Below are 25,782 nucleotides of genomic sequence, written 5' to 3' on the forward strand. Positions count from 1 at the left end.
GATTTAGACTGGATGTTAGGATGAAATTCATTACAGTGAGGGTGGTGAGACACTGGAACAGATTGCCCAGGAAGGTTGCAGATGCCCTTCCCTAAAGGTGTTCAAGGCCAGGTTGGATGAGGCCTAGAGCAGCCTGGTCTAGTGGAGGGTGTCCCTGCCCCTGGTGTAGGGCTTGCAACTAGATGAGCTTTAAGGTCCCTTCCAACCAAAACCATTCTGTGAGTCTATGAACCTAAAAAGCAGTGCAGAATCTCTCCTAGCAAAGGTATCAAGTTGTCCATGACCCACTTGTCTTCTTGTTTGGCAATGCTGCTGGGCTTGAGTGATCCATGGGCATGTTGTGTCTCATCCTTGAACCTCTTGGGTTCTTTCCTCCTTTCATCTCTGAGTTGGCTTCTAGAGGTTATCGAATACAAGGAATTATTTGTGTCTGAAAAGGGTCGTTGTCAGCATTTTTGGATCGATGCGTCTCAGTGAAACCCATTTAAACTTTGGCTTTTGTCTTGAAAGCTCATTCTGGCCCCAGTTTTAGCTGGTAAAATGTTTCTTTGTTCTAGATGTCAAGAAGGACTGGTCAGATCACGCACTGTGGTGGGAAAAGAAGAAAACTTGGCTCCTTAAAACGCACTGGACGTTGGACAAATACGGGATACAGGCTGATGCCAAGCTCCAGTTCACACCTCAGCACAAGCTGCTTCGCCTTCAGCTACCCAACATGAAGTATGTCAAGGTGAAAGTCAACTTCTCAGACAGGGTCTTCAAGGCGGTTTCCGACATCTGCAAAACGTTCAGTAAGTAGCGAGTCCCGAAAGCTGCCGGTAGGGAGCTCATCATTTGGTTTGGCTCCTGCCTCTCCCTGGGTGCCAGCTGCTCATCCCATAAATTTACTGAATCACACACAGAGTCACAGAATCACCAAGGCTGGAAGAGACCTCAAAGATCATCAAGTCCAATCTGTCACCACAGACCTCATGACTAAACCATGGCACCAAGTGCCACGTCCAATCCCTTCTTGAACCCCTCCAGGGATGGTGACTCCACCACCTCCCTGGGCAGCACATTCCAATGGCTAACAACTCTCTCTGTGAAGAACTTTCTCCTCACCTCAAGCCTAAACTTCCCCTGGTGCAGCTTGAGACTGTGTCCTCTTTTTCTGGTGCTGGCTTTTCTCAGCTTCAGACACCCAGCTCTTGGGCACCACTGGGTGTCTGTGCTTTTTCCCTTGCAAATCCAACATTTTAGGTGCAAATACTTCAGTACTGTGACTGATTGTACTGGAAATGGCAGAGGAAACGTATTTTCTGTGCTGAATTCTGCTGCTGTGCTCAATTTGGTCTTGGGTGAGGTGGTAGCAGCCCTGCTTTGTGTTAAAACTGCTGCTGTTGGGTCATTGGGTTTTTTTTCCCTGCAAATTTATGTGCTGGATGAAAAACAAACTCTGAAATAGGAAACCTGCCAGCTCTGTGGGTTCTTTTCCAGTGGAAAATCATATTAGAGATTAAGCGATGATGCTTCACTGTTAAACTGTCTGGTGCAGGGAAGGAACCAAGTCTCCCTCCTCCCCAGCTCCTCATTCTCCTTTCCCTTGTTGAGAAGCAGCCCTGGAAGAAAAGATGAATCATTTCCTACCAGGCACACAGGGTTTGCTCTAGGCTGCCACTTTTCTGCCCCTTTGCTCTGCTCTTGTGAGATCCCACCTGCAGTTCTGAGTCCAGCTCTGGAGCCCCCAACACAAGAAGGACATGGATCTGTTGGAGAGGGAGGTCTGCGGGCAGGGAGTGGCACAAAAGATGATCAGCTGGCTGGGGCACCTCTCCTGTGAAGGCAGTCTGAGTTTGGTCTGTTCAGGCTGGAGAAGAGAAGGCTCCAGGGACACCTTATAGCAGCCTTCCAGTACCCGAAGGTGGCCACAAGAAAGCTGGGGAGGAAGTTTTCACAAGGGCTTGTAGTGGTAGTACAAGGAGCAATGGTTTAAAACTAGAGCAGGGTAGATTTAGATTGGACATTAGGAAGAAGTTCTTTACTATGACACTGGTGAGACACTGGAATGGATCACTCAGAGAAGTTGTGGATGCCTCATCACTAGAAGTGTTTAAGACCAGGCTGGATGAGGCTTTGAGCAACTTGGTCTAGTGGGAGGTATCCCTGGCCATGGTGGAGGGCTTGGGATTAGGTGATCTTTAAGATCCTTTCCAAATCAAGCCATTCTATGATCACTTTTTACCCATGTCTACAAACATCTTATCCTAGAAGCCAATGCTTCTGTCTCCCCCAACAAAAACCTCAGGAGGTGGTAACTTCGCTCCAAGGACTTCAAAACTAGCTCTCAGCATGAGCTCTCTACTGATGTCCTGCCTAAAAGGAGCCTGCAACCCGACCTCAGCCATAGTAAATCTATTTCTGCTCTCCAAAAGCAGCCTGGGTTACTCTTGGCTGACCCAGTTGTTTCGTGAGGCAGGAAGAGCTCAGCCATATGTGCGGTGTTGCGCCGTGTCCTCCAGCTCATCTGTGGTCCGCTCAGTGTGGAGTGTTGGTTATGAATCTTTGCTGTTTCTTTCCTGGTTTCCTTTTTTAAGATGTATTGGGAAATTTCTCCTTAAAATAGAAAAGGCTTAGCCAGCACTAATTCCCAGTCAATTTTGCTTCCCCCTCCTGTCTCCCATCACCATGTTTAATGTCATGCTAGACAGTGAGGTCACAGCTTCCCGCTTTGGTTGCTGATGAATCTTACTAGCAGTGAGTCACGTCAGGAAATTGTGATACAGTTAATCACCTAATGAGAGATCTTCCAGTGACCCACCAAGCAGCCAGAACCTTACATGGGCCTGGAACAGCTATTTGTTCAGCTCCAGGGCTCTCAGTGTATTTATGAGCAAAGCAGCAGAATAATGCTAATATTTAAAGATGTGGAAAGGAAGCAAAGCCTCTCAGATAGCTGCAGCCCAGCTGCGGTGGGAGCTCCTTGCAGCAGGCAAGAGCACATCTGTTGAGGGCTTTCTGATTGCACTCCCATGGCATCTGATGTGCCGGAATACATGTTCCTCGTTTGAGGGAAAGCAGGATTTTTCCTGGGAACTTCACACTCTTTTTAGTGACTCTTACCAGCGAGGTATATTTGAAGATGGATGAAAACTGTGGGAGAGCACAGTGACTAAATCTTGTTTAGACTTGGGTTTTCTGTTTGTTGGGAGCCAGATGTTCAGCAGAGCTACACAGGCTCAGCATCAGAGGGGATTTGTGATACAGGGAGGAAGCAGTGCTGGAGCCAGAGGAGCTGGGAAGCTCTTTATTGGACCACAGAGGAATACACCTCTATTTGTGTGTGTGTGTGTGTATAACATGATATCCTATCTAATACATTGGAAGGTCTAATGTGGTGAAGATTCTAGAGCACAAACCTTGTGAAAAGCAGCTGAGGGAACTGGGGTTGTTCAGTCTGGAGAAAAAGAGGCTGAAGGGAGAGCTTCTTGTTCTCCACAGCTGTGTGCAAGCGGGTTGGAATGAGCTGGTGTCGGTCTCTCTTCCTAAGTAACAAGAGACAGGACAAGAGGAAATGGTCTCAAGTTACATCAGGGCTGCCCAGAGCAATGGTGGAGTCCCCATCCGTGGGGAGCTTTAAAAGCAGTGCTGAGGGACATGGTTTAGTGATAACCTGGTGGTGCTGGCTTAATGATTGGACTTTATGGCCTTAAAAGTCTTTTCCAACCTAAATGATTCTGGGATTCTTTATTTTAACATATATTTCTGATATATGGGTGTATATGGTATATGTTGTGGGTGTGTGTATATATATATATGTAAAATGTGTCCAAACATGGGGGGCTATATATGTGTGTGTAAATATATATAGAGATACATACACATTGAAAAACAAGAACTTCCCAGTGGGAAGACAATCCTATCTGGTTTGGTGTTTGAACCACATATATCCAAAAGTTCCCTGGGGCACACACCACACTACTCCATGCAAATCCCAGTCACCACCTGTCCTTTTTATCTCTGTGTCTGACCTTGATGCTTTGACATGGGGCAGCCACATCCTGAAGCACAGTGGTATGGAGACAAGTGCTGATGATGGAGGCAGGAGCTAATCTTGGTGGGAGGTCACGCGCTTGCTGGGCTAAAGGGGCTGCTGCTTTCTACCATGTGAAATTGTCCTGGAGGTGTCATGCTGAATTTGCACAGGGTGTTTAGTTCCTGGAAGTCATGGGAGATATCTGCTCACACCTCAGTGCCTGCTGCAGCTTGCCAAAATTTAGAGAAGCTGTAGGGTGGTGAGGTCATCCCAGCTTTGGGGAACTTGCATTTTCCTTTTTCTTCCACACAGCCCTCTCTTAGGATCATAGAATCTCCATGTGGTAGGAGTTGGAAGAGTTTTCTGGTGATCATCCAGTCCAATACCCCTGTCCATCTCCTATCATCCTATCACTATAAGCCTTTGTAAAAAGTCCCTCCCCAGCTTTCTTGTAGGCTCCCTTCAGATACTGGAAGGCTGCTCTAAAGTCTGTCTGAAGCCTTCTCTTTCCTGGGCTGAACAGCCCCAACTGTCGCAGCCTTTTCCCTTAAGTGTTTGCTGTCTTTGCCCCTGGAGCATTTAATTACACACTTCAGTAATTTTAGCATATGGCATGATTAATGAGTAATTTAAGTAATTCCTCATGTTGCTGGGCCTCAAGCTGGTTGCTTTTAGAAATCCTCTATACTCCAACAGGAACAGACTTGAGTGAGTTATGGGGCCTGCAAGAAAGCTGGGGAGAGACATTTTGCAAGGGTTTGTAGTGATAGGATGAGAGGGAATGGATTGAAGCTGGAAGAGGGCAGATTTAGACTGGATGTCAGGAAGAAATTCTTTAACAGTGAGCATTGTGGGTGCCTCCTCCCTGGATGTGTTCAAGGTTGGACAAAGCTTTGAGCCACCTGGTCTAGTGGAAGGTGTCCCTGCCCACGGCAGGGCTGTTGTAGCTAGATGATTTTCAACCCAACCCAAACCATTCTGTGATTTTAGGGTTGTGCCTTTTCTTGTGTTCCCTTGATGCAGCCCCCAGAGGTGTCACTACCACAGCATGTGGTTGCTTTGGAAAGAAATTATCTGCTCTTGCAGTGAAGTTCTTGCAAAGGATGGCTCTCAGCTCCCAGGGGCTAGCCTGGAGGTGGCTGTGGGAAGATGCTGGAGTCACTCACACATCCCTCACTTTTCCTGGAGGTCGTGTGAAGCCGGAAAGAACCTCGATCTCATTCCCAGTCCCTGGACTGCAGCCCCTAGATTCCCACAGCAACCAGTCTCTTGGGTTAATGGCATGTATTGACTGCCTTTTGTAAAAGCAGGCAGGAGGAGAGGAGAGAAGAGGAGAGGAGTGGAGTGGAGTGGTGTGGTGGATGGGATGGGCAGCCATCATCCAAAGGGTGGCCTGGAAACTTGCCCAGGAGCAGCTGCTGGCAGGCAACACCAGGCTGAAGGGCCAGCTTTGATCTGCAATTAGAGACCAGGGAAAGAGAAAGTAAAACGTCACTTCTTTTTTTCTTTTTTTTTCCCCCTGGAGCAGCAGAGATTTGTGTTGCCTGCCTGACCACAGTGAGGTGTGAAAATTGAGATGTGTTCTGGTGGCCAATCAAACAAACAGTATCCTTGATGAGGTCAGCAATAGTGTGGCCAGCAGGACCAGGGCAGTGATTGTCCCCCCCTGTATTCAGCACAGAACACACCTCAATTATGGGGTTCAATTCTGGGTTCCTTACTCCAAGAAGGACATTGAGGTGCTGGAGTGAGTCCAGAGAAGGGCAACAAATCTGGTGAAGAGTCTGGACAGCAGGTCTTGTGAGGAGCATCTGAGGGAACTGGAGTTTTTTAGTCTGGAGGAAAAGAGACTGAAGAGAGACCTTCTTGCTCTCTACAGCTCCTTGAAAGGAGGTTGGAGCCAGGTTTGGGTTGGTATCTTCTCCCTAGTAACAAGTGATAGGACAAGACATGAAGGTCTCAAGTTGTGCCAGGAGAGGTTTAGGTTGGACACTGGAAACAATTTCTTCCCTGAAAGAGTTGTCAAGCCCTGGAATATGCTGCCCAGGGCAATGGTGGATTCCCCCATCCCTGGAGGTATTTAAAAGTGTTGTAGATGTCGGGGGAGATTTGGTTTAGTGGTGGACTTCACAGTGATGGGTTGGTGGCTGGACTTGTTGATCTTAAAGGTCTCTTCCAACCTTTATGATTCTGTATTTCCAGTCTATATTCTCTGTATCCTACACACTATGAGCAGAAAAATCCTTTTCCCTCCACAATGGCTATGTTGCAGAGCTCCTGCTAACCCAGCATCCTGTGAGTGGAAAAATCCTCTTTTCCTCCACAACAGCTTCATCTGATTCTAAGACAGCAGATGCCTTGCATCTGCTCGTGCCCTTAAGCTGCTTCTTTGCAGCATCTCTTTTCTCCTTCTGCTGCCTGGGAGCAAGTCCATGTGTCCTGGGAGCAGTGAGGAACTCCAGGCTGGGCCTGCTGCTGCTTTGTGGGCACGTGGGAGAGGAAAAGCAAACAGTGAGATGCAAGCATGAAGGTTTTTTCCCATGCCTCGGCGTTTCCTGCCCTGGAGATGCTGCTTCTCCTGGGGAAACAGCATGTGCTGCAGAGCTGCAGGGCAAGGCAGGGTGCTGTCATGGAGTAAAAGCTTTCATCCTTCTCTTCTACTGGCTGTGAAGACTTGGGATCTGTGCTGTCCTCCAGCCTGAGCAGAGCAGCAGGCATCATTCCAGTTCATGTAGGTGGGAGCTGGGAGGAGGACATGGTGCCAGAGCTGGGAGGGGGAAAGTAGTGCTGGAGCTAGAAGGACGCAGCTCTGGGAGGAAGCACTCCAAAATTCATGACTACTCCCTCCCTTACTCACCCTGAGGCTGTGCAAGATGAAGAAATGCCCTTCAGGTTTTATTTTTTAGTTCCCAAGAAGCTGGTGGGGCATCACATCCAGCTCTGCCTCATCATCCTCAAAGAGCTTTGTGTGAATTAATCACCTGTTTTGGAAAACAAAGTCTGTGGAGCATCCTGTGTTGAGCAGCTGCCCTTTCCATGCCCAAATCCCATCTCACTCTGATCCTCAGCTCTCCAGGGACAAGGGACACTGGGTAATTGGAACCCCCTTTCACAGTGTGTCCCATCATAGAATCATAGAATCAATAAGGTTGGAAAAGACCTCAAAGATCATCAAGTCCAACCTGTCACCCAAGACCTTGTGACTACTAAACCATGGCACCAAGTGCCACATCCAATCCCCTCTTGAACACCTCCAGGGAAGGTGATTCCACCACCTCCCTGGTGAGCTTGTGGGGGGCTGAGGTAGGAAAGATGTGATGCAGAAAGTCTGTTGAGGATGATGGGCTGCTCCCCAGTGCTCTCCTGCCCAAAATTACAAAATGGCCAAGGCTGTGAGACTGTTGGGATGGCAGCAGTCAGTCTTCCTTGCTTCAGCCCCCCTTGCTTCAGCCCCCAGCTACTAAATGCAACCTGAGACAAGGTGATGGTAGCATTTAGGCATGGCATGATAGAAGCCCAGCCCCAGCAAGGCAGCACCATCATCCAGTCTAGACACTGAATATGACCTTACCTTTTTTTTCCCTCCTGTCTTTATAAATGGTCTCCACTCCAGTACAGAACGTCCTCTGACTTCTGAAGTATTTGTAATATTTCCACACCCTCCCTTGCCAAAAAACCTTCTATAAAAAGCTACTGTGTTGTGTTTTGTTTTCTTGGGTTTTTTCCTTGCAAAACTGAAACTTTTTGGTACGAGATGTGCAGAGTTCCCAGGGCTCTGCCCATGCTCTGTTAGCACACAGAGTGGCAAGCCTGGCATGGGGGCAAAGCTGTCTGGAGTTACTCCTCACCACTGAGAACCTCTTCAAACCATTTTTTTTTTCCTTCCTTCACACCCTGCTGACAGATGAAGTAGCATTTTCCCTATAGTTATCATCATCATCCAATGGTTTGGGCTGGGAGGGATCTTAAGAATCAGCTAGTTGCAGCCCCACTGCCCTGGGCAGGGACACCTCATCAAACCTGGCCTTGAACATCTCCAGGGAAGGGGCATCTACAACCTCCTTGAGCAACCTGTTCCAGTGTCTCTCCATCCTCAGTGTAAAGAATTTCTTCCTGATATTCAGTCTAAATCTACCCTCCTCCAGCTTCAATCCACTCCCTCATCCTATAACAAGCCCTTGTAAAAACTCCCTCCCCAGCTTTCTTGTAGGGCCCTTTCAGGTACTGGAAGGCTGCTATAAAGTCACCATGGAGCTTTCTCTTCTCCAGGCTGAAGGGCCCCAACTATTGCAGCCCCACAGGGAAGGTGATCCAGCCCTATGATTATCTTTATGGCCTCCTCTGGACCCACTCTAGCAGTTCTATGTCCTTCGTGTGTTGGGGGCACCAGAAGTGGATGCAGTGCTCCAGGTGTGGTCTCACAGGTGCAGAGCAGAGGGGCAGAATCACCTCTCTCCTCCTGCTTGTCACAGTTGTCTTGATGCAGCCCAGCACACGGTTGGCCTTCTGGGCTGTGACTGACCATTGCTGGCTCATACTGAGTTTGTCATCAGCTGGCACCCCCAAGTCCTTCTTCTTAAGGCTGTGGAGCTGAAATGGTAGATAGATGTGAGTGTCTCAAGGGGTACTTAGGGGGCAACACCAGGATCTCGTGATGGTCTCTGGCTGATCAGTAGCACTGTGAAGATGCTTGGAGACGGCATTGACATGCTGGCATGGAGACAGAGCGGGTGAAATACCAGGGAAGGGTTTGCTGCCACGAGCAGAGGGGTTTGGCAGTAGCACAGCTATTTCTAAATATGTCTAGGGGATGGGTGTGGAAGGAAATCTTACCATTTAGAGCGTCGGCCAAATTGCAATGTGCTCAGCTTTTTGAAATGGTGAGGCCCAAGTGCTCTGCTGCCAACTTCTGCATTTTGCTCTTTTCCTCTTTTATTCCTTGGCTGTGCTGGGCGGCTGCTGCTGTTGCGTAGGATCCAGACCAGCACTAGACACCGGCAAAAAGGAAACAGTGAGGTTTAATTGCAAAGTGACCAAAATGGAAGAAAGTCTTCTCCTTTTTTCCCTCCCCCCGGTCCCTGTTCTGCCTGTCAAGTAACATCAGGTTGTATGTCACTGTGTGAGTCAGTGAATTTTTTCATCCTTACTCTGCTGTTGACAGAGACCCTTTAAATAGACTTCCATCCTGAAGACATTAGGAGATGTTGGCAAAGCTGTTGCTGCTGCCTTCCTGAAGATGATTGTGATTGCTCTTTATGGTGCGAGGCTGAGGATGTAAGTGGATTCTTGTTCTTTCGGTGGGGGTGCTTTATTTAATTGAGTTCAGACACTTCAGTGGCAAGACTCGGAAGTGCTGTCTCTGCTCTGAGAGGCACCTCAGTAACTGGAATGTGGAGGTTTCATCCTGCTTCCAGAAGAAACCCATCCAGACATTCAGCATATGCTGTCTCTGTCCATCCAGCAGCCCTTTTTATTAGCCTTGATCTGGTCTGCCTCCTCCTCATCCTGGGTCCTTCCCTGGGTTTGGCTCTGGGTAGCACTCACACGGACGGCATTTGCAAGCAGCAAACAACGAATCATAGAATTGTTTTGGTTGGAAAAGACTTCCAAGATCATTGAGTCGAACCTTCAACCTAAGACAACTGTGACCGTACGAAAAATATGACACCACATCTGATATATTAGAAGGTCTAACACATGGTGAAGAATACAGAGCACAAGCCTCTGAGGAGCAGCTGAGGGACTGAGGTTGCTCAGCCTGGAGTAAAAGAGGCTGAGGGGAGACTTTCTGCTTTCTACAGCTTCCCTGAAAGCAAGGTGGAGCAAGGTTGGGGTCAGCCTCTTTTCCCAAGTTTACAAGTGATGCAATGAGAGGAAATCGCCTCAGGTTAGACCAGGGGAGGTTTAGGTTGGACACAAGGAACATCAAGTCCAACCATCAACCTAAGACCACCATGAACCCAAGTCCCAAAGTGTAAGGTCCACATATTTCTTGAACACCTCCAGGAATGGTGACTCTTCCACTTCCCTGGGGCAGCCTGTTCCAATGTCTGACCACTATGTCAGGAAAGCAGTGTTTCCTGATGTTCATCCTAAACCTCCCCTGCACAATTTCAGGCCATTTCCTCTTGTTCTATCAGCTGATAATAGGGAGAAGAAATTGTGTCACTGCAAACTCCACTGCCCTCAGCTTTCAGGTGGTTTTGGAGTTTGCTACTGTGGTGGCAAGTCAACAAATCACTCCTGTTTTCCACACTGAATTTCATAGAATCATAGAATGGTTTAGGTTGGAAAGGACCTTAAAGATCATTTAGTTCCAGCCCCCTTCCACACCTCCCACTGGACCAGGTTGCTCAAGGCTTCATCCAACCTGGCCTTGATGCCTTGGGGCATCCACAACCTCCCTGAGCAACCTGTTCCAGTGTCTCACCACCCTCACTGTAAAGAATTTCTTTCTAAGCAAGCTGGAGCATAGGAGGTTCTGCATGAACATAAGGAAAAGCTTTTTGACTGTGGGGGTGCCAGAGCCCTGGAGCAGGCTCCCCAGAGAGGTTGTGGAGACTCTTCCTGTGGAGAGTTTCCGAACCTGCCTGGATGTGTTCCATGTCACCTACTCTAGGTGATCTTGCTCTGCCAGGGCAGTTGGACTAGATGATATTTTGATGTCCCTTCCACCCCCTAATATTTGGTGATTCTGTGATATCCAGTCTAAATCTACTCTTTTTGGCAAAACCTCTGCCACAGTCAGCCCACAGACTGTGGCATTCAAGCATCTTAGGAGGCTTTTATGGGATGTCCTGACATAACTGCACAGCCTGAGGCAGCAAGTGGAGAACTTGGCTTTAGCCCAAATAAATATTTAAGCACTCAGGCAGCTGAAGAACATATAATAAAATGTTCTGAATGTATGAACCTAGTACACTAGGGGGGTGAGGAGCTGCTCCGCCGTCCGACACTGCCCAGCCTTCCGTACAGCCACGCTCTTATCTCCAGGCACTTGAAAAGTTACATAATCCTTGGTGGGTCAGTTGGGTTTGTGGTGGAGGGGTTTTTTGCCTCTGGTCTGTTTTGCAAAACTTTATCTTGAGTGAATTTATGTTGAAGATAAGTTGGATACTTCGTTCTGTAAACTCAGGAATCCTGTAACTTCAGGAAACACGATCCACTGGATTGACTCATTCTGAAGGAAAAAAAACCCTAATTTTATGTTCTTAAAGGCTGAAGTGGGAGAGAAACATGGTTTGAGGTCTCTTTTTCCTAAAAGGCATCATGGCCATGCTCAAAGGTTGTAATTTTTATGAGTCACTGCTTCAAGACAGATGTGATCCAGTGCAGAGATGTCCCACTTCAAAACACATTTCCTGATGGAGTGTGACTGGATCAGCACTAAAGAGAGGATTTCCCCTAAGTTTTGTCTGTGCTACAAGTGAAATAATGGAGGTTTTATGCTTCCAGGGCTAACTAGGCCATCCAGCCTCTGGGGAACTAAAAAAAGAGGACCTGAGGGGAATTTCTTCATCTTACACAGCCAGCAGTTAGGTGGAAAAATGGGTACTGGGAGACGTTGTTTGGAACATCAATTTTCCTTATCTATCAAAACTGAATATTAAAACTACTGTGATTTCCCATAATTTTTATTTTGAGGGAAGTAGGTCCCTACCCAGCCCTTCCAGTTGATGATGCTGTGTTGTGTATGTCAGGGATCTTAGTAATATTTACAAAGAAAATAGGACCAGACTCTTTTCAGTGGTGCCCAGTGATAGGACAGGGGGCGCAAACTGGAACCTAGGATGTTCCATCTGAATAGGAGGAAAAAAATTCTTTGGTATGAAGGTGCTAGAGCTCTGGAGCAGGCTGCCCAGAGAGGTCTCCTTCTGTGGAGAGATTCCAAACCTACCTGGACTTTGTGATCCTGGGCAATCTGTTGTGAGTGACCCTGCTTTAGCAGGGAGGTTGGACTCGATGGTCTCCAGAGGTCCCTTCCAACCCTACCACTCTTGAATCTCTGTTTCCATGCCGAGACATGGTGGATTTTGGTCCCATTTCTGACCACAACTGCTTTCCTATGACACCACACCTTGGTGGTTAAAGTAGCAGCAGCTGCACAATTTATTTGGTAGATTTAGTGCAAAGGAGCTTGAATTGTGAATTTTATGCCCTGCAAGGCAGATAGTTTTCTTTAAAGCCACTTTTCTCAGAGCACTCAATGTGGTGTCCTGTGAAAAAGGATTTCATCCCAGCTCTGTTTTTTGTCTCTGTGTGGGAGATAAATGGGCACAGCTGGGCTGAGTGAGCTATGTAGGGGCTGGACAAGAAATGAGGGATTACATAGGGGGAAAAAATGGCCATGGATTTGTCTTCAGACAGAGACAACACAGGCACAAGCAGGCTCTTGCTGGCAGATGGAAAAGATCGTGTAGGGAGTAAAATAGCTCCATCCAACAGCTGGAAAAATTTCTCTTGGAGGTCAACAGCCGCCTTCCTGGTCGCGTTTTTGAAATGCCTCCCATGAAATCCTTGTGTCTGGTCCTGTTGCCAAAGGGCATTTCCCTCACTTGATAAAATCATGGAATACGTTGGGTTGAAAGGGACCTTTAAAGGTCATCTAATCCAACCTCCCTGCAGTCAGCAGGGACATCTTCAACTGGATCAGGTTGCTCAGAGCCCCGTCCAACCTGACCTGGAATGGTTCCAGGGATGAGGCTTCAACCACTTCTCTGGGCAACAAATGCCTTAAGTTTGATGAAGCCCTTCTGCTTGGACGTGCACATGGAGCTGCAGCAGCCTCACAGCTCGGCTGCAGCTGGCCCAGCGTGGGCTGGAGGAGATGTCAAAGGGTTTCTGCTCTAATCCAGCTGAGAAATGGGTTTGGACCAGATTTTGTGCAGCACTCTAGCCTCCATATGGAGCATGCTGCATGTTGTTGCAGATGGCTTCTGCCACCAGCAATGCCAGGGGTGCCGAGTAAGAGGCTGGGTAGCTGTGTTTTCATGCACCCACACAGTGAATAGAAACAAAATGCTAGAAGGATCATTTGCAGCAGTTTCTGGTAGATGTTGCCAGTGCCATCTGTCTCGTGTGTACAGACAAGAAGTCTGCTTGAAAGCAAACACAGCCCTCACCAATGCATCAATTAAAGAGTCAACACATTAGCCTTGTTCAGGTCACTTATCCTGATCCACCCACATTTCACTGACCCATTTTCCTTCAAAGTGACCTTCAGCAGGAGCAGCTTGGCTTCACAGAATCACAGAATATCTTTGGTTGGAAGAGACCTTCAAGATCATCCAATCCAACCTTCAACCCAGCACTTCAAGATCAGCACTAAACTGTGTCCCTAAGCGCCAGGTCCACACACTGTTTAAACTCCTCCAGAGATGGCAACTCCTCCACTGCCCTGGGCAGGCCATTCCAGTGTTTGATAACTCTTTCAGTGAAGAAAAACCCTTTCAGTGAAGAAAATGTGGATGAAATAGTTAATGGAGAATTTGTAGTGGGAATCACAGAATCATAGAATGGTTTGGGTTAGAAGGCACCTTAATGATCATCTTGTTCAAACCCCCCTGCCGTGGGCAGGGACACCTTCCACTAGACCAGCTTGCTTGGGCTTGAACACCTCCAGGGAGGGAGCATCCCTGGGCATCCTGTCCCTATGTCTCACCACCCTCACTTTAAAGAATTTCATTCTAATACCCAGTCTAAGTCTACCCTTCTCAAGCTTCAATCCGTTCGCTCTCATCCTATCACAACAAGCCCTTGGCTGAAGTCAAACCCTGGGTAGATGTTTTACCACTAGATAAAGAGCTCCAGCAGATGAGTTCTTCCAGATCCAGTGGAACGTAGTAGAAATCCCAAATCTAGATAATAGACTTTAATTTTTCTACACCACTTGGATACTTTAAGAATCTTTCACTTGCTCTTAGAGCCAGAAAACAGGAAGTGGGTTTCTGGAGCAATTTCTTGTCCCAGCTTCCAATTAGCTGCAGTCCTACCATCTGTAAGCCCTTACACCCCGAGACAGGCTCTGCTTTGGCTACAGGAACTAAACACCATGTTTGCCAAGCTTGACTCCATTCAAAACATGCTTCAAGACCCTTTGTACACTTATTAATCATAAACAACAGCAAACATCTTTTCCACCAGCAGTTTACTGAAAGTTTGAAGCATGCAAAGTTGCTTTTTTTCTTTTAATCCTGGGATGGGAAATGAAATCACTCTTGCTCTCTCTTGCTGCTTTCCTGCTCTCTGCTTTCTTTTTTAGCCTGGTGGGCTTCATTTTTTAGTTTCCTCTGTACCCTTCAGATGGTTTGGTAAAGTCTTGGTGTTGATGGTTCATCCAGCAGAAGAGATGTGGGGCTTAACAGTGGGACATGTGCATGGCTGCAGGGAAGCAGAGATGTTCCAGCATCACAGGGATGTTCCAGCATCACAGGGATGCCACTGCCTTTGCCCTGCCTTGCAGCCAAACTCTGTTTTGAAGCAGCTGCCCAAAACTTGCCTGTTTCCTTTGTAATCCGATGACAGCGTCACGAACAACTGAGGGACTATAAAAAGTGGCTTTGAAATCAGATGGTCAAACGTTGGGCTGTCTCCAAAAGATTGCTTTCAGGAGCTGAGCTTGGCCCAGAGCCCTTCTCTTGGCCTCTCTGAATGGTTTCAGCTGAGAGGTTGTATCAGTTGCTAATGCACCATAAATAAACAGCAGAGTATAAACCTCTCTAGCAAAATACCAGGGGAACTCCTCATTTTAGGCTGTGCTGCTTGTTGTCCCTTTTGTATGACCCTGGTTGTCCCTGCAGATTTTTTCTTCATGAGGTAAGCTGGCTGTGATAAATTAGAACATGAGGAGCTATCTGGATTCATATGGGAGATATTTATTGCTAGAAATGGTCAACAAGTTGGATGGTGAAACTGACTGTGGGTTAGTGGGCACAGGAATGGAGTTTAGCACAATAATCACAGAATCACAGAATAGTGGGAGCTGGAAGGGACCTCTGAAGATCACTGAGTCCAGAAAGACAACAGAAAAAAGGGAAGAGCACAGGTTGCTTAGAACAGGATATAGGAATGTTGTCATCATGACCTCTCCCTGGAGGGGACAGTTCATGTACTGGCCCCAGGATGCTCACTGTGTCTGCAAACAGGATCGAAGCCCAGGGATGTGACCTGTCAAGGACTTCAGGCTTTAATAAATTAAACCCCAGAAGTTCTGCTGTGGGGATGTGTCCTGCTTGGGTCACATGCTGGGGACCAAATCCCAGGTGTAATTATTTTTCCACACCTGGGAGTGTACCCGCCTGCTGCTGCCAGTATGGTGGTGAGACATGGGCCCTGCAACCTCTCCTCATTAGAATAACAATTATTATTCAATAATTTTAAATGTCTTGTGCAGGTTGGAAAATGCAGCCTGGCTTCAGTGCTTCCAGCTCCTCTCCTCTATTTCCTGGTTGCCCTTGCAGCTACAGCTTCAGGCTTCAGTGAGGACACAACTGGGGGCTGCTTTCCTTAGGGCATCCCAAAAGCAGCTGAGCATTTTGGGGTCACATGTGCAAAAAAAAAAAGAAAGCTAAGAATAACAGAGAGGCTTGAACATGGACAGCCAGCTGCAGAGGAGAACTCCAGAACTCTTCCTTCCAGGCTCAAGTATGACCCATAATCTCCTTTTTTCCAACACAAGCTGTATTTCAGAGCTCTCCAATCTATTTTGCAGCCTTTCGTCATTGCAGTAGGATGGCTTTGTGCCCAGCTAAATGCTTTTCCAGGTCAGTTCCCACGTATCAGCTGAGGACAGGAAAAGGAAAAACTTCTTTCCTGTGAGGGTGCTGGAGCCCTGGACCGGGCTGCCCAGTGAGGCTGTGGATTCTCCTCTGGAGAGCAGAAGAGCAAACTGAGAAGCCCTGAAGAAAAGGGCTTGGGGGTGCTGGTGGATGAGAAGCTCAGTGTGAGCCACCAGTGTGCACTTGCAGCCCAGAAAGCCAATCACATCCTGGGCTGCAGCAAGAGAACCATAGCCAGCAGGTCGAGGGAGGTGATTCTCCCCCTGTACTTCACTCTGGTGAGACCCCACCTGGAGCACTGAATCCAGCTCTGGAGCCCCTATTACAGGAAGGATCTGAAGGTGCTGCAACGTGTCCAGAGAAGGGCCATGAGGATGATCAGAGGGCTGGAACACCTCTCCTATGAGGACAGAGTGATGGAGTTGGGGCTGTTCAGTCTGGGGAAGAGAAGGCTCCAAGGAGACCTTATTGTGGCCTTCCAGTACCTTAAGGGGGCCTACAAGAAAGCTGGGGAGGGACTTTTTAAGGTGTCAGGTACTGATAGGACTAGGGGGAATGGGAAAAAAATAGAAACAGGTAGATTGAGATTGGATGCTAGGGAGAAGTTCTTCACCATGAGGGTGGTGAGACACTGGAACAGATTGTCCAGGGAGGTGGTGGAAGCTTCATCCCTGGAGGTTCTAAAGGCCAGGCTGGAGGTGGCTCTGGGCAACATGATCTAGTGTGAGGTGTCCTTGCCCATGGCAAGGGGGTTGGGACTAGATGATCCTTGAGGTCTCTTTCTATGATCTTCTCAATACTCAGCAAGAGAATGTGGCCAGAATCTTCTCATTTGTGCCCATTGACAGGACATGGGGCAATGGGCACAAACTGGAACCCAGGAGATTCCATCTGAACCGGATAAAAAAATTCTTTGCTGTGAGGGTGCTAGAGCCCTGGAGCAGGCTGTCCAGAGAGGTTGTGGAGTCTCCTTCTGTGGAGAGATTCCAAACCCACCTGGACTTTGTTATTCTGGGCAGCCTGCTATGGGTGAGCCTGCTTTAGCAAGGGGGTTGTCTGGGTAATCTCCAAGGGTCCCCTCCAATCCCTGCCAGCCTGTGATTCTGTGACACAAATGGAGGGGTTTTTTCTCCCCTCTTGTTTTTTACAGATCTGATGAGGGACTCTTGTCTCCCCTCTGGTCCTTCAGTAGTTTCCCAGAAAGCTCCATCCCACTTGGAAGCAATTGCAGCAGGCAGCAAACCCAAAATACCACCTTTGTGGGAAATGGCCCTTAAAATCTTTTTTATTAGCCCTCCCCTGTAGTGCCATGGTTTAAAACACAAACACATTAAATAACACAGCTTTAAAATCATTCAGGCTGCTTCTGGTCAGGGAAATGGGAGAGTTTTGCTGTGAAAAGGAAAGAAGTTGGGTAAGATCTCTTTAAAAAGTGGGTGCCTTAAGTATAGGCTCCAAAATTTCCAGGCTGATCTGTAAATAAATGGCTGGGTTCTGGGATTGCTCCTGTGGAAGTGAGAGCACCTGGGCTGTTGCTTAGGTGCCTAAATTGGAGTTTACCTGCTGATTAATATATATAATATATTTATTTATATATGTATATTCGTAGATAATGAGTGGGAGTCTAGGCTCTGTCACAGGGTCTAGCAGTGCTTGGATTTGCATTTGAATGGCTGTGCCTGGGAAATTCTACGTTTCACCCAAATTCTGTCCTAACTCTCCAGCCAGACAGTGCTTGTTTCCAACAGGCTGGCAAGGAAAATGTTCTCAGCTTGATTTTTAACCATTGCAGAGAAGGAGAATCAGCCAAAGGAGATAATGTATGTTGCTGGGTGTTGTTTGCACCTTGAATACTGGGTTCAGTTTTGGGCCCACTCACTCCAAGAAGGACATTGAGGTGCTGGAGTGGGTCCAGTGAAGAGCAGTGAAGCTGGTGAAGGGTCTAGAGAATAGCTCTGGTGAGGAGCAGCTGAGGGAACTGTGTTTGTTTAGTCTGGAGAAAAGAAGGCTGAGGGGAAACCTTCTCATTCTCTAAAACTCCCTGAAAGGAGGCTGGAGCCAGGTGGGGGTCAGTCTCTTCTCCCAAGTGGCAAGTGACAGAGCAAAAGAAAATGGCCTCAAGTTGCACTAGGGAAGGTTTAGGTTGGACACTGGGGAACATCTCTTCCCTGAAAGGGTTGTCAAGCCCTGGAACAGGCTACCCAGGGAGATGGTAGAGTCGCCATCACTGGAAGGATTTAAAAGCCATGCTGCTGTGGGAAATGGTTTAGTGGTGACTTGGCAGTGCAAAGTTAATGGTTAGACTTTGTGGTGTTAATGTTCTTTTCCAGCCTAAGGATTCTGTGATTCTAAAGGAAGAACCTTTTCTCCCCCCCCCCCCCGTTTTTTTTCCAATCCTGCCTTTGTAAAAGTGATTAATTTTCTCCTCAGACATCAGGCATCCAGAAGAGCTTTCCCTTTTGAGGAAACCCAGAGATCCATCAAAGAAAAAAAAGAAGAAATTGGATGATCAATGTGAAGATGATGCCTTCGAGCTGGAGGGTCCGCTGATCACGCCAGGGTCTGGTGAGCTGGGGCTTGCTTTATGAGGATGAGCTTGCAAGGAGGCAAACAGATAATAAAACTGGGGGTGGGGGTAGGTGGGAGATGACACAGCAGCATCGTTCTGGCCTAATTCATTAAGGTCTGTGCAAGAAACAGACCCACAAATCATCCAGGGCTGCAGCACTTGGTCACGGTCGCACAGATGCATGCCTGGAGCTGTCACGCATACAGGGGAGCAGAGCAACGCCATAAAAGAAACCAGAAACCAAGTGTGAGCACTTTAACACTCAGATTGTGTTACTGAGAGGTTTTCTTACCCTGTTAAGAGTGGAGTTAAATGGAAAATCGTTCCTGATGTCAAGTTCCAAGTGTGTTTTGGGCAGCACCAACGTTCCCCTTATTTATAGCCCAATTTTATTAACTGCATTAATGTCCCTGTATGTTATGGGTGTAGCTATGGACTGTAAGGCTAAAAATACCCTTTTGGATGGGGGTGGGGTGTTAGTTTGCCAGCTTGGCTTCAAGAACTAGAGTAGGGTTGGTAAGAGAATTGCTGATGGAGTAACATCATTATGGAGTAATGTCACTGATGGGGTAATGTCTTTCAACACAGGAAGCAAAATTGATGCAGGGAGGTGTTTGAAAATGGAGGGAGGTTTATGCTCTGTTCTTCAGCCTCTGGAGGTCTGGTGCTTGAAAGAAAACAGCAGGAGTTTAAACCATAAAGTCAGTCAAGTGGGAGCACTTCAGCCCAAACGGACTTGAGGAGAAAGCCGCAGCCGTGCGTGCTGCTGGGTGGGTGAGACGTGTCTGCCTGCCAGAGGTCTTGGTTCTAACTCCAGCAACGAGGGTAGCAGGACAGATTTAATTAAAGAGAGTATCTTGGAATTCAGTAAAATGGTATTAATTGGTTTTCAATTAGCTGAAGTGCAAGTGAAGGTCGGTGTGGTTAATGCCACTGGGGGCTTTGGGCTTGCAAGCAGAAAGGTCTTGTCTGTGTGCAGGGCACGAGTGAGGGTGGCGATGGAGGAGCTGCTGTGGCAGAGTGATTTGCACCACGCTGTCCACAGCAAAACATCAGCACAGAAGAAATGCTCTTCCTTTTGCTCTGGTTTCACTTTTTCTCCATTCAGTTATGTAAAAATACTTCGGGGCTAGTCTTCTTCCACCCTGGCTCAGGCAGTGTTCCCTGCTTTGGGCAAGGCTCCAAGCAATTTTCATTTTCATTTGGCATTTCCATCTTGAAAGCTCGTAATTAGCCTTAACAAAAGTCAGTGTTCGTGGAGGGCATCGCCATGAGATTAATAGGAAACACTTGGCCTGCTTTGGGGGAAACATGCACCAAAGCAAGGGGTTTATTTCAATTATTTATTGGTCTTTCAGCAAGCCCCTTTGAACTCTCTTGCTGATCTTGCTTTCCTTGTGAATTAAATTACTTCTGCTGCAGGTTTAATTACTGCAGCTGCCTGCCACATTTAGGTACCATTAGTTAAAAGTCCTGGGTTTTAATCTGAACAAAGTGTTTCTAGAGTTGTTCCAATATCAGTTTGGGTGCTGAATGCTTCTGTAAAATGAGTTAATACTTGGGGATCTGCTGATTTCAGTGCCTGTCGGTGTGAGGGGTGTGTTTTGTCACTGAGCATCCTGTACCTGGCAATGGAAACCATTTAAATCTCTGCAGGCAGAGCTCTCAATACACCCACAGCAAATGTTGCCCAACACTTTCCATTAGAAGACCTGTATTCACTTGTTTACAAGTTAGCCAAACTTACAGCTATTTCAACTGGAACTTTCCATGTCACTGCCTGCCTCTGGCAGATTTTTTAAGAGAAGCTTCTTCTGGGATGTTTCAGATGTTTGGAGAAGGTGATGAGGAGAACATCTGAGGGGAAGTTTTGGTCCTTTGGAGCAGACACTCCAGTGGAGGAACTTAGGGGATGTCCATGGGAAAACCTGCTTAATTTGGAGCAAGGAGTGGGATTTTCCTTTGTTGTTCCAGTGAATGCTCAGCCCTGTCTGTCTGAGCCACATGAAGGTTGATGTTGGCATGCTGAGAGGGTGGATGGGGAGGAGGCAAGAGCATCTTTTGGCATGCGGTTTATGGATGGTGATGGTGGTTATAGCCGGTTCTTGGTGGACTGCTATGCTCCACCAGCATTAGAACACCAGCATTACGCAGGGCTTTGGACAAGATGACCTCTGATGGTCCTTTCCAACCTGATGCATTCTGTGATTCTGTGAATTGTCCATAGGGAGAGCACATTTCTCCTGCTTTTAAAATCATCAGATATCTCAAGTTGGAAGGGACCATAGCCATTGGAATGTGCTGCCCAGGGAGGTGGTGGAGTCACCATCCCTAGAGGGGATTGGATGTGGCACTTGGCACCATGGTTTAGTAGTCATGACATCTTGGGTGACAGGTTGGACCTGATGATCTTTGAGGTCTCTTCCAACCTTACTGATTCTATGATTCTATGATAAGGATCATGGAGTCCAACTCCCAGAGAGAAGTACCTGGTATAAGAACCTGGCAAGTCACTCCCAGTCTTCTTGCAAGTGTGGATAGATATCTCCATCCCTTGACCATTTCTACCTGGTTTGCTGGGTCTGTCTTGGTGGCAGATATGCATAGTTCTTACAGGTTCCCCAGGTCATTAATCCAGACTGGGATGCCAGCAAAACTAGCAGGGGCATGAAAAGCATCCTGGTGGTTTTGTATTTTGATGCAGTTTTCCTTTGCACTTCCCATCCTGTCAGGCAGTTTAGAGTCTTGGTTTGTATTAGTTTCCAAAACAAGATGTTAACTGTCAATGGTATGATGCTGCTGATTCAAACCATTTCTACTGCTCCTTGAGATAAAAAATGAGAGTTTGGAAAGGTGTTTCTATTGTTTTGGTATCTTAGATTTTTCTAGATGTCTAGCTCAGCTTTCTATCATTTCTTGGGCATTCAGGGAGGAGGGATCATTCAGAGTGGGGAACTAGAGGGTGGCCCAAGGAGGTGACTCAGGGCAGCAGTAGGAGGCGGCACAGAAGACTGCTTGTGGCATCTCAACCTTGACATGTTTTGCTTTCAACACTGAATATGTTCTTTAATAATGTTCTTTAGCCCCTGTTCTTACCACTGGTGAGGCCACACCTTGAGTACTGGGTTAAGTTTTGGGCCCTTCGCTCCAAGAAGGACATTGAAGTACTGGAGCAGCTGGTTCAGTGAAGGGCAACAAAGCTGGCGAAGGGTCTGGAGAACAGGTTTGGTGAGGAGGAGCTGAGGGAAGTCAGGTTGTTTAGTCTGGAGAAAAGGAGGCTGAGGGGAAACCTCCTCACTCTTTACAACTCCCTGAAAGGAGGTTGGAGCCAGGTGAGGGTTGTTCTCTTCAAAGTAACAAGGGATAGAAGAAGAGGAAACAGAATCAAGTTGCACCCTGGAAGGTTTAGGTTGGACATCAGGAATAATTTCTTCCCAAAAAGATAGTCAAGGCCTGGACCAGGCTACCCAGGAAAGAGGTGAAGTCCCTATCCCTGGAGGTGTTCAAAAAAGCCCTGTAGATGTGGTGCTGAGGGACATGGTTTAATAGTGAAGTTGACAGTGCTGGCTTAATGGTTGGACTTGATGGTCTTAAAGGTCTTTCCCATCCAAGCCAATTCTATGATGCCCTTTTAGGTACTGACACACAGATTTATGATGAGCACCTTGTTTGACATTTGTGATATTACCATACAGCTGTTGAACCTCCCTTATTTTAGCTTTCCCTGTATTAGCTCTCAGCTGTTTTGGGGAAATGAGATACCAAGCTGAGTCCACTTTCTCCTCTCCATAGATTCATAGAATTGTTTCAGTTGGAAGCAACTTCCAAGGTCTGGATGCATTCCTGTTTGACCTGCCTAGGTAATCCTGCTTTGACAGTGGGGTTGGACTAGTTGGTCCCTTCCATCCTTTAACATTGTATGATTCCATGATACTATGATTCTATCAAGTCCAACCTTTTACCCAAGGCCACCATGGCCATGTAACCATGTCCCAAAGCGCCATGTCCACACATTTCTTTAAAATTGTGGTATTAAAAGGGGTTTTATTTGAGTCTGTTTGACCTGTAAAGCTTCAAGAGGCCTGGGAATAATGTGTGCTTTGGGATGAGTTGTGCACCAAATCCCACCACTTGCTCAGCATATTAATTCCAGAGTTGTTTGGCCATCTCAGCAAGCTTTTCTGGCCTTGTGGCATCAATCAGATAACCATGGAGTCACTTCGGTTGCTTTGCCTGCAAGAATCCACCAGCACTGCTGCAAACACTGTGTGTTTGGGTGGTTCAACCTCACCTCTGCTTTTCTACCCTCTTTTGAAAATGCTCATTTTCAGCTTCTCTCCTTTCCTACCCTCCCAGTGACTTTCTTTCTCCTTCTCATTTCCCTCCTTTCTTTCCCTCTCCATAGGCACCGATATTCTTTACATCGGCCCCGTCAAAGGTGAGCTCCACCTCAGTAGGACTTTTGCGCTCTGCCTCTGGTCTCTTTGGCTGTGCCCTTAGTTTATTTTCCTGCTCCTCTAAAACTTTTGACTTCCAAAATCTTTAAACAACAGGTAACACCGGTAAGTTGGGGGCTGCTCATGTCCCAGGTGCTGCTGAAATGCAGCGGGCAGGAGTCTCCTGGTCTGGGAGACCTGCCTCTTTTCCCATGGATTTGGGCTGGAATGAGTTTTCCATCAGTTTTGCTCTTGAAGAAGAGCTGAGAGAGAGGGACAGCTTTTTCATGGGAAAACAAGCAGTGCAGTCTTTTCCCATTGTGGAGAAAAAAACAGGTGGTAAAAAACTACAAACAAAGGGAAGGTTTTTCATCTGCTGGCTTCAGGTTTGTGTCTGAGCTGGCTTGGTTGGGAACAGGCAGGGCTTGGCTTTGAGCTAACTCCCAGCTTTTATTCCTCTTACTGGTAGGAAACATCTATTCCAGCCCAGGACTGTACAGCAAAACGATGACACCAACCTACGACGCTCACGACGGCAGTCCCCTGTCGCCCACCTCTGCCTGGTTTGGTGACAGTGCTTTGTCAGAGGGGAACCCAGGCATCCTGGCTGTCAGCCAGCCTGTCACCTCCCCAGAGTCCTTAGCAAAAATGTACAAGCCACAGGCACTGCTTGATAAAGCCAAAATCAACCAAGGGTGAGTTTAACAATTTGGTTTTCCATTCCTCTCCTGTTTTTTAATCACTACCTGTTTTTAAATTGCATCTTGAAAGCAGCGTCATGACTTCTCCCCAGGTTTTTCAGCGAGGGTGGTGAGACACTGGAACAGGTTGCCCAGGGAGGTTGTGGATGCCCCTCCCTGGAGGCGTTCAAGGCCAGGCTGGATGAGGCCCTGAGCAACCTGGTCTAGTGGAAGGTGTCCCTGCCCATGGCAGGGGCTTTGGAACTAGATGATTATTAGGGTCTGTTCCAATCCAAACCATTCTATGGGTCTATGTTGACAATTTACAGATGGCTGGATTCCTCCCGATCCCTTATGGAGCAAGAGGTGAAAGAAAACGAAGCTTTGCTGCTCCGGTTCAAGTACTACAGCTTTTTTGACCTGAATCCGAAGGTACAGAGCTATTTATTTAACTTGCATTTTGCAGGAAAGGGCTTTGAGCAAAGGATGCCTGTGCCTGTAATGTGATTTTGTGTTCATAAATCCTCCACCACTTTGAAAATTGCTCATGTAGGCATCAAACCCAGGTTTGTGTGCTCCCACATACCGGTTTGTTTGGTAGAGGTGTTCTAAGGGTTGCGTAGAGCCAATTGGCTTTGGTGGCTGAGGTTTTTCAGTCTCCAGTTGAATCATGGCCATGGTGGTCTTGGTTTGATGGTTGGACTTGATGATCTTAGAGGTCTTTCCCAACTAAAACAATTCTATGATTCTATGGCATTGAAATGAAAGACAACATGGTTTGTCTTGAGCTGGGGCTCATTCCTTCTACAACCGCTCCATCTTTCTGCTCTGCTCGGCAGTACGACGCGATCAGGATCAACCAGCTGTACGAGCAGTCCAAGTGGGCCATTCTGCTGGAGGAGATCGAGTGCACAGAGGAAGAAATGATGATGTTTGCAGCATTGCAGGTAGGAGCCAGCCCAAGGCCTTTATGGTTTTGGTAAGCTTGACTTTGTAGCTTTGCATGCTTCTTTGTTATGAATGCTGATGAACACAACAAGTGAAATCTGCCCTAACTGGTGTTTCTTGCCTCACCTTGTGTTTGGTGGGTGCTTGCACTTCTCATGCTGGTAGAGATCAGATTGTTTCCCATCTCCTCATCCTCACTTGAGCTTATTAGGTGGCTTAAATATTTCCTGCTGATCAATTCTCATGAAAAGGAGCTTGGTCTTCTACTACCAAACATGTTCATGTCTCTCTTAACTTTTACTTTTGCCCTTCTTAAAAGCCCTGGTAAGTACACTAGGCTTCTGGCATGCTGCCCCCCAAACAGCTGCTGATAATCTGTGGGTTTCCCAGAACTATTTACTTATCTGTTTTATGGAATACTTGGCCTGATTTGGCAGAAATACCACACCTGCTATTGACTTCTGTAAGATGGATGGCAGGCCGTTTGCTACGTGCGGTCTGGCACGCCTCGTCGCTGTCAGATGCAAAAATATCCCCATCAGGAGCAGGGTTGTCTGCTCCTGGTACCCCTCCTAGGGAAAGGAAAAGAGTGAAAACAGATATAGAATAGAATAGAATAGAATAGAATAGAATAGAATAGAATAGAATAGAATAGAATAGAATAGACCAGACCAGACCAGACCAGACCAGACCAGAAAAGACCTTGGAGACCATCAAGTCCAACCTATCATCCAACACTGTCTAATCAACTAAACCATGGCACCAAGCACCTCATCCAGTCTCTTCCTAAACACTTGCAGTGATGGTGACTCCACCACCTCCCTGAGCAGCCTATTCCAATGGCTAATCACTCTTTCTATGAAGAATTTCTTCCTAACATCCAGCCTAAACCTCCCCTGGCACAGCTTGAGACTGTGTCCTCTTGTTCTGGTGCTGGTTGCCTGGGAGAAGAGACCAACCCCTACCTGTCTCAGTTTACCTCTCTGAGCAATCCTGAGTAGGTTAGGCATGTTCCTTCATGTGAGGTTTTATGGATATTTTATTTTTTCTGGGATAAAATACAATGCATTGCATCCTTCCAAACTGCTTGGACAAAACTGAGGGTTTCTTACTTTTTGGCCTCAGGTTGCACCATGGAAGGTTTAGGTTGGATATCAGAAGAAACTTCATCACTGAAAATGTTTTCAAATACTGGACACAGGTTTCCTATGGTGGTGGTTAAGTCCCCATCACTGGAGGTGTTTCAAAGATGGAGAGATGTGGTGCTAAGGCACATGGTTTAGCACCAGACATGGCAGAGTTAAGTAATGGTTGAACTCAATGATCTTAAAGAGTCTTTTCCAACCTTTCTTGTAGT

General features: G+C 47.2%; 1 protein-coding gene across 5 annotated transcripts in view; it reads left to right on the forward strand.

The window, feature by feature from the left end:
* Window positions 1-25,782, forward strand: part of FERMT2 (FERM domain containing kindlin 2) — a 68,712-nt gene that overhangs the window by 24,542 nt on the left and 18,388 nt on the right. For 3 of the 5 annotated variants that reach the window (XM_068149067.1, XM_068149069.1, XM_068149072.1), the window contains 6 exons: window positions 558-791; window positions 18,223-18,357; window positions 22,767-22,799; window positions 23,267-23,492; window positions 23,807-23,909; window positions 24,317-24,424. In XM_068149067.1, the coding sequence (XP_068005168.1) occupies window positions 558-791; window positions 18,223-18,357; window positions 22,767-22,799; window positions 23,267-23,492; window positions 23,807-23,909; window positions 24,317-24,424 (839 nt within the window). The remainder of the gene's footprint in view (window positions 1-557; window positions 792-18,222; window positions 18,358-22,766; window positions 22,800-23,266; window positions 23,493-23,806; window positions 23,910-24,316; window positions 24,425-25,782) is intronic. The other 2 variants (XM_068149070.1, XM_068149071.1) reach the window with 1 other exon arrangement.

Source organism: Melanerpes formicivorus, unplaced genomic scaffold, assembly GCF_026170545.1.
Source record: "Melanerpes formicivorus ecotype bairdi unplaced genomic scaffold, bMelFor1.0.p_v2 SCAF_17, whole genome shotgun sequence".
In the NCBI taxonomy this organism is placed as follows: domain Eukaryota; kingdom Metazoa; phylum Chordata; class Aves; order Piciformes; family Picidae; genus Melanerpes; species Melanerpes formicivorus.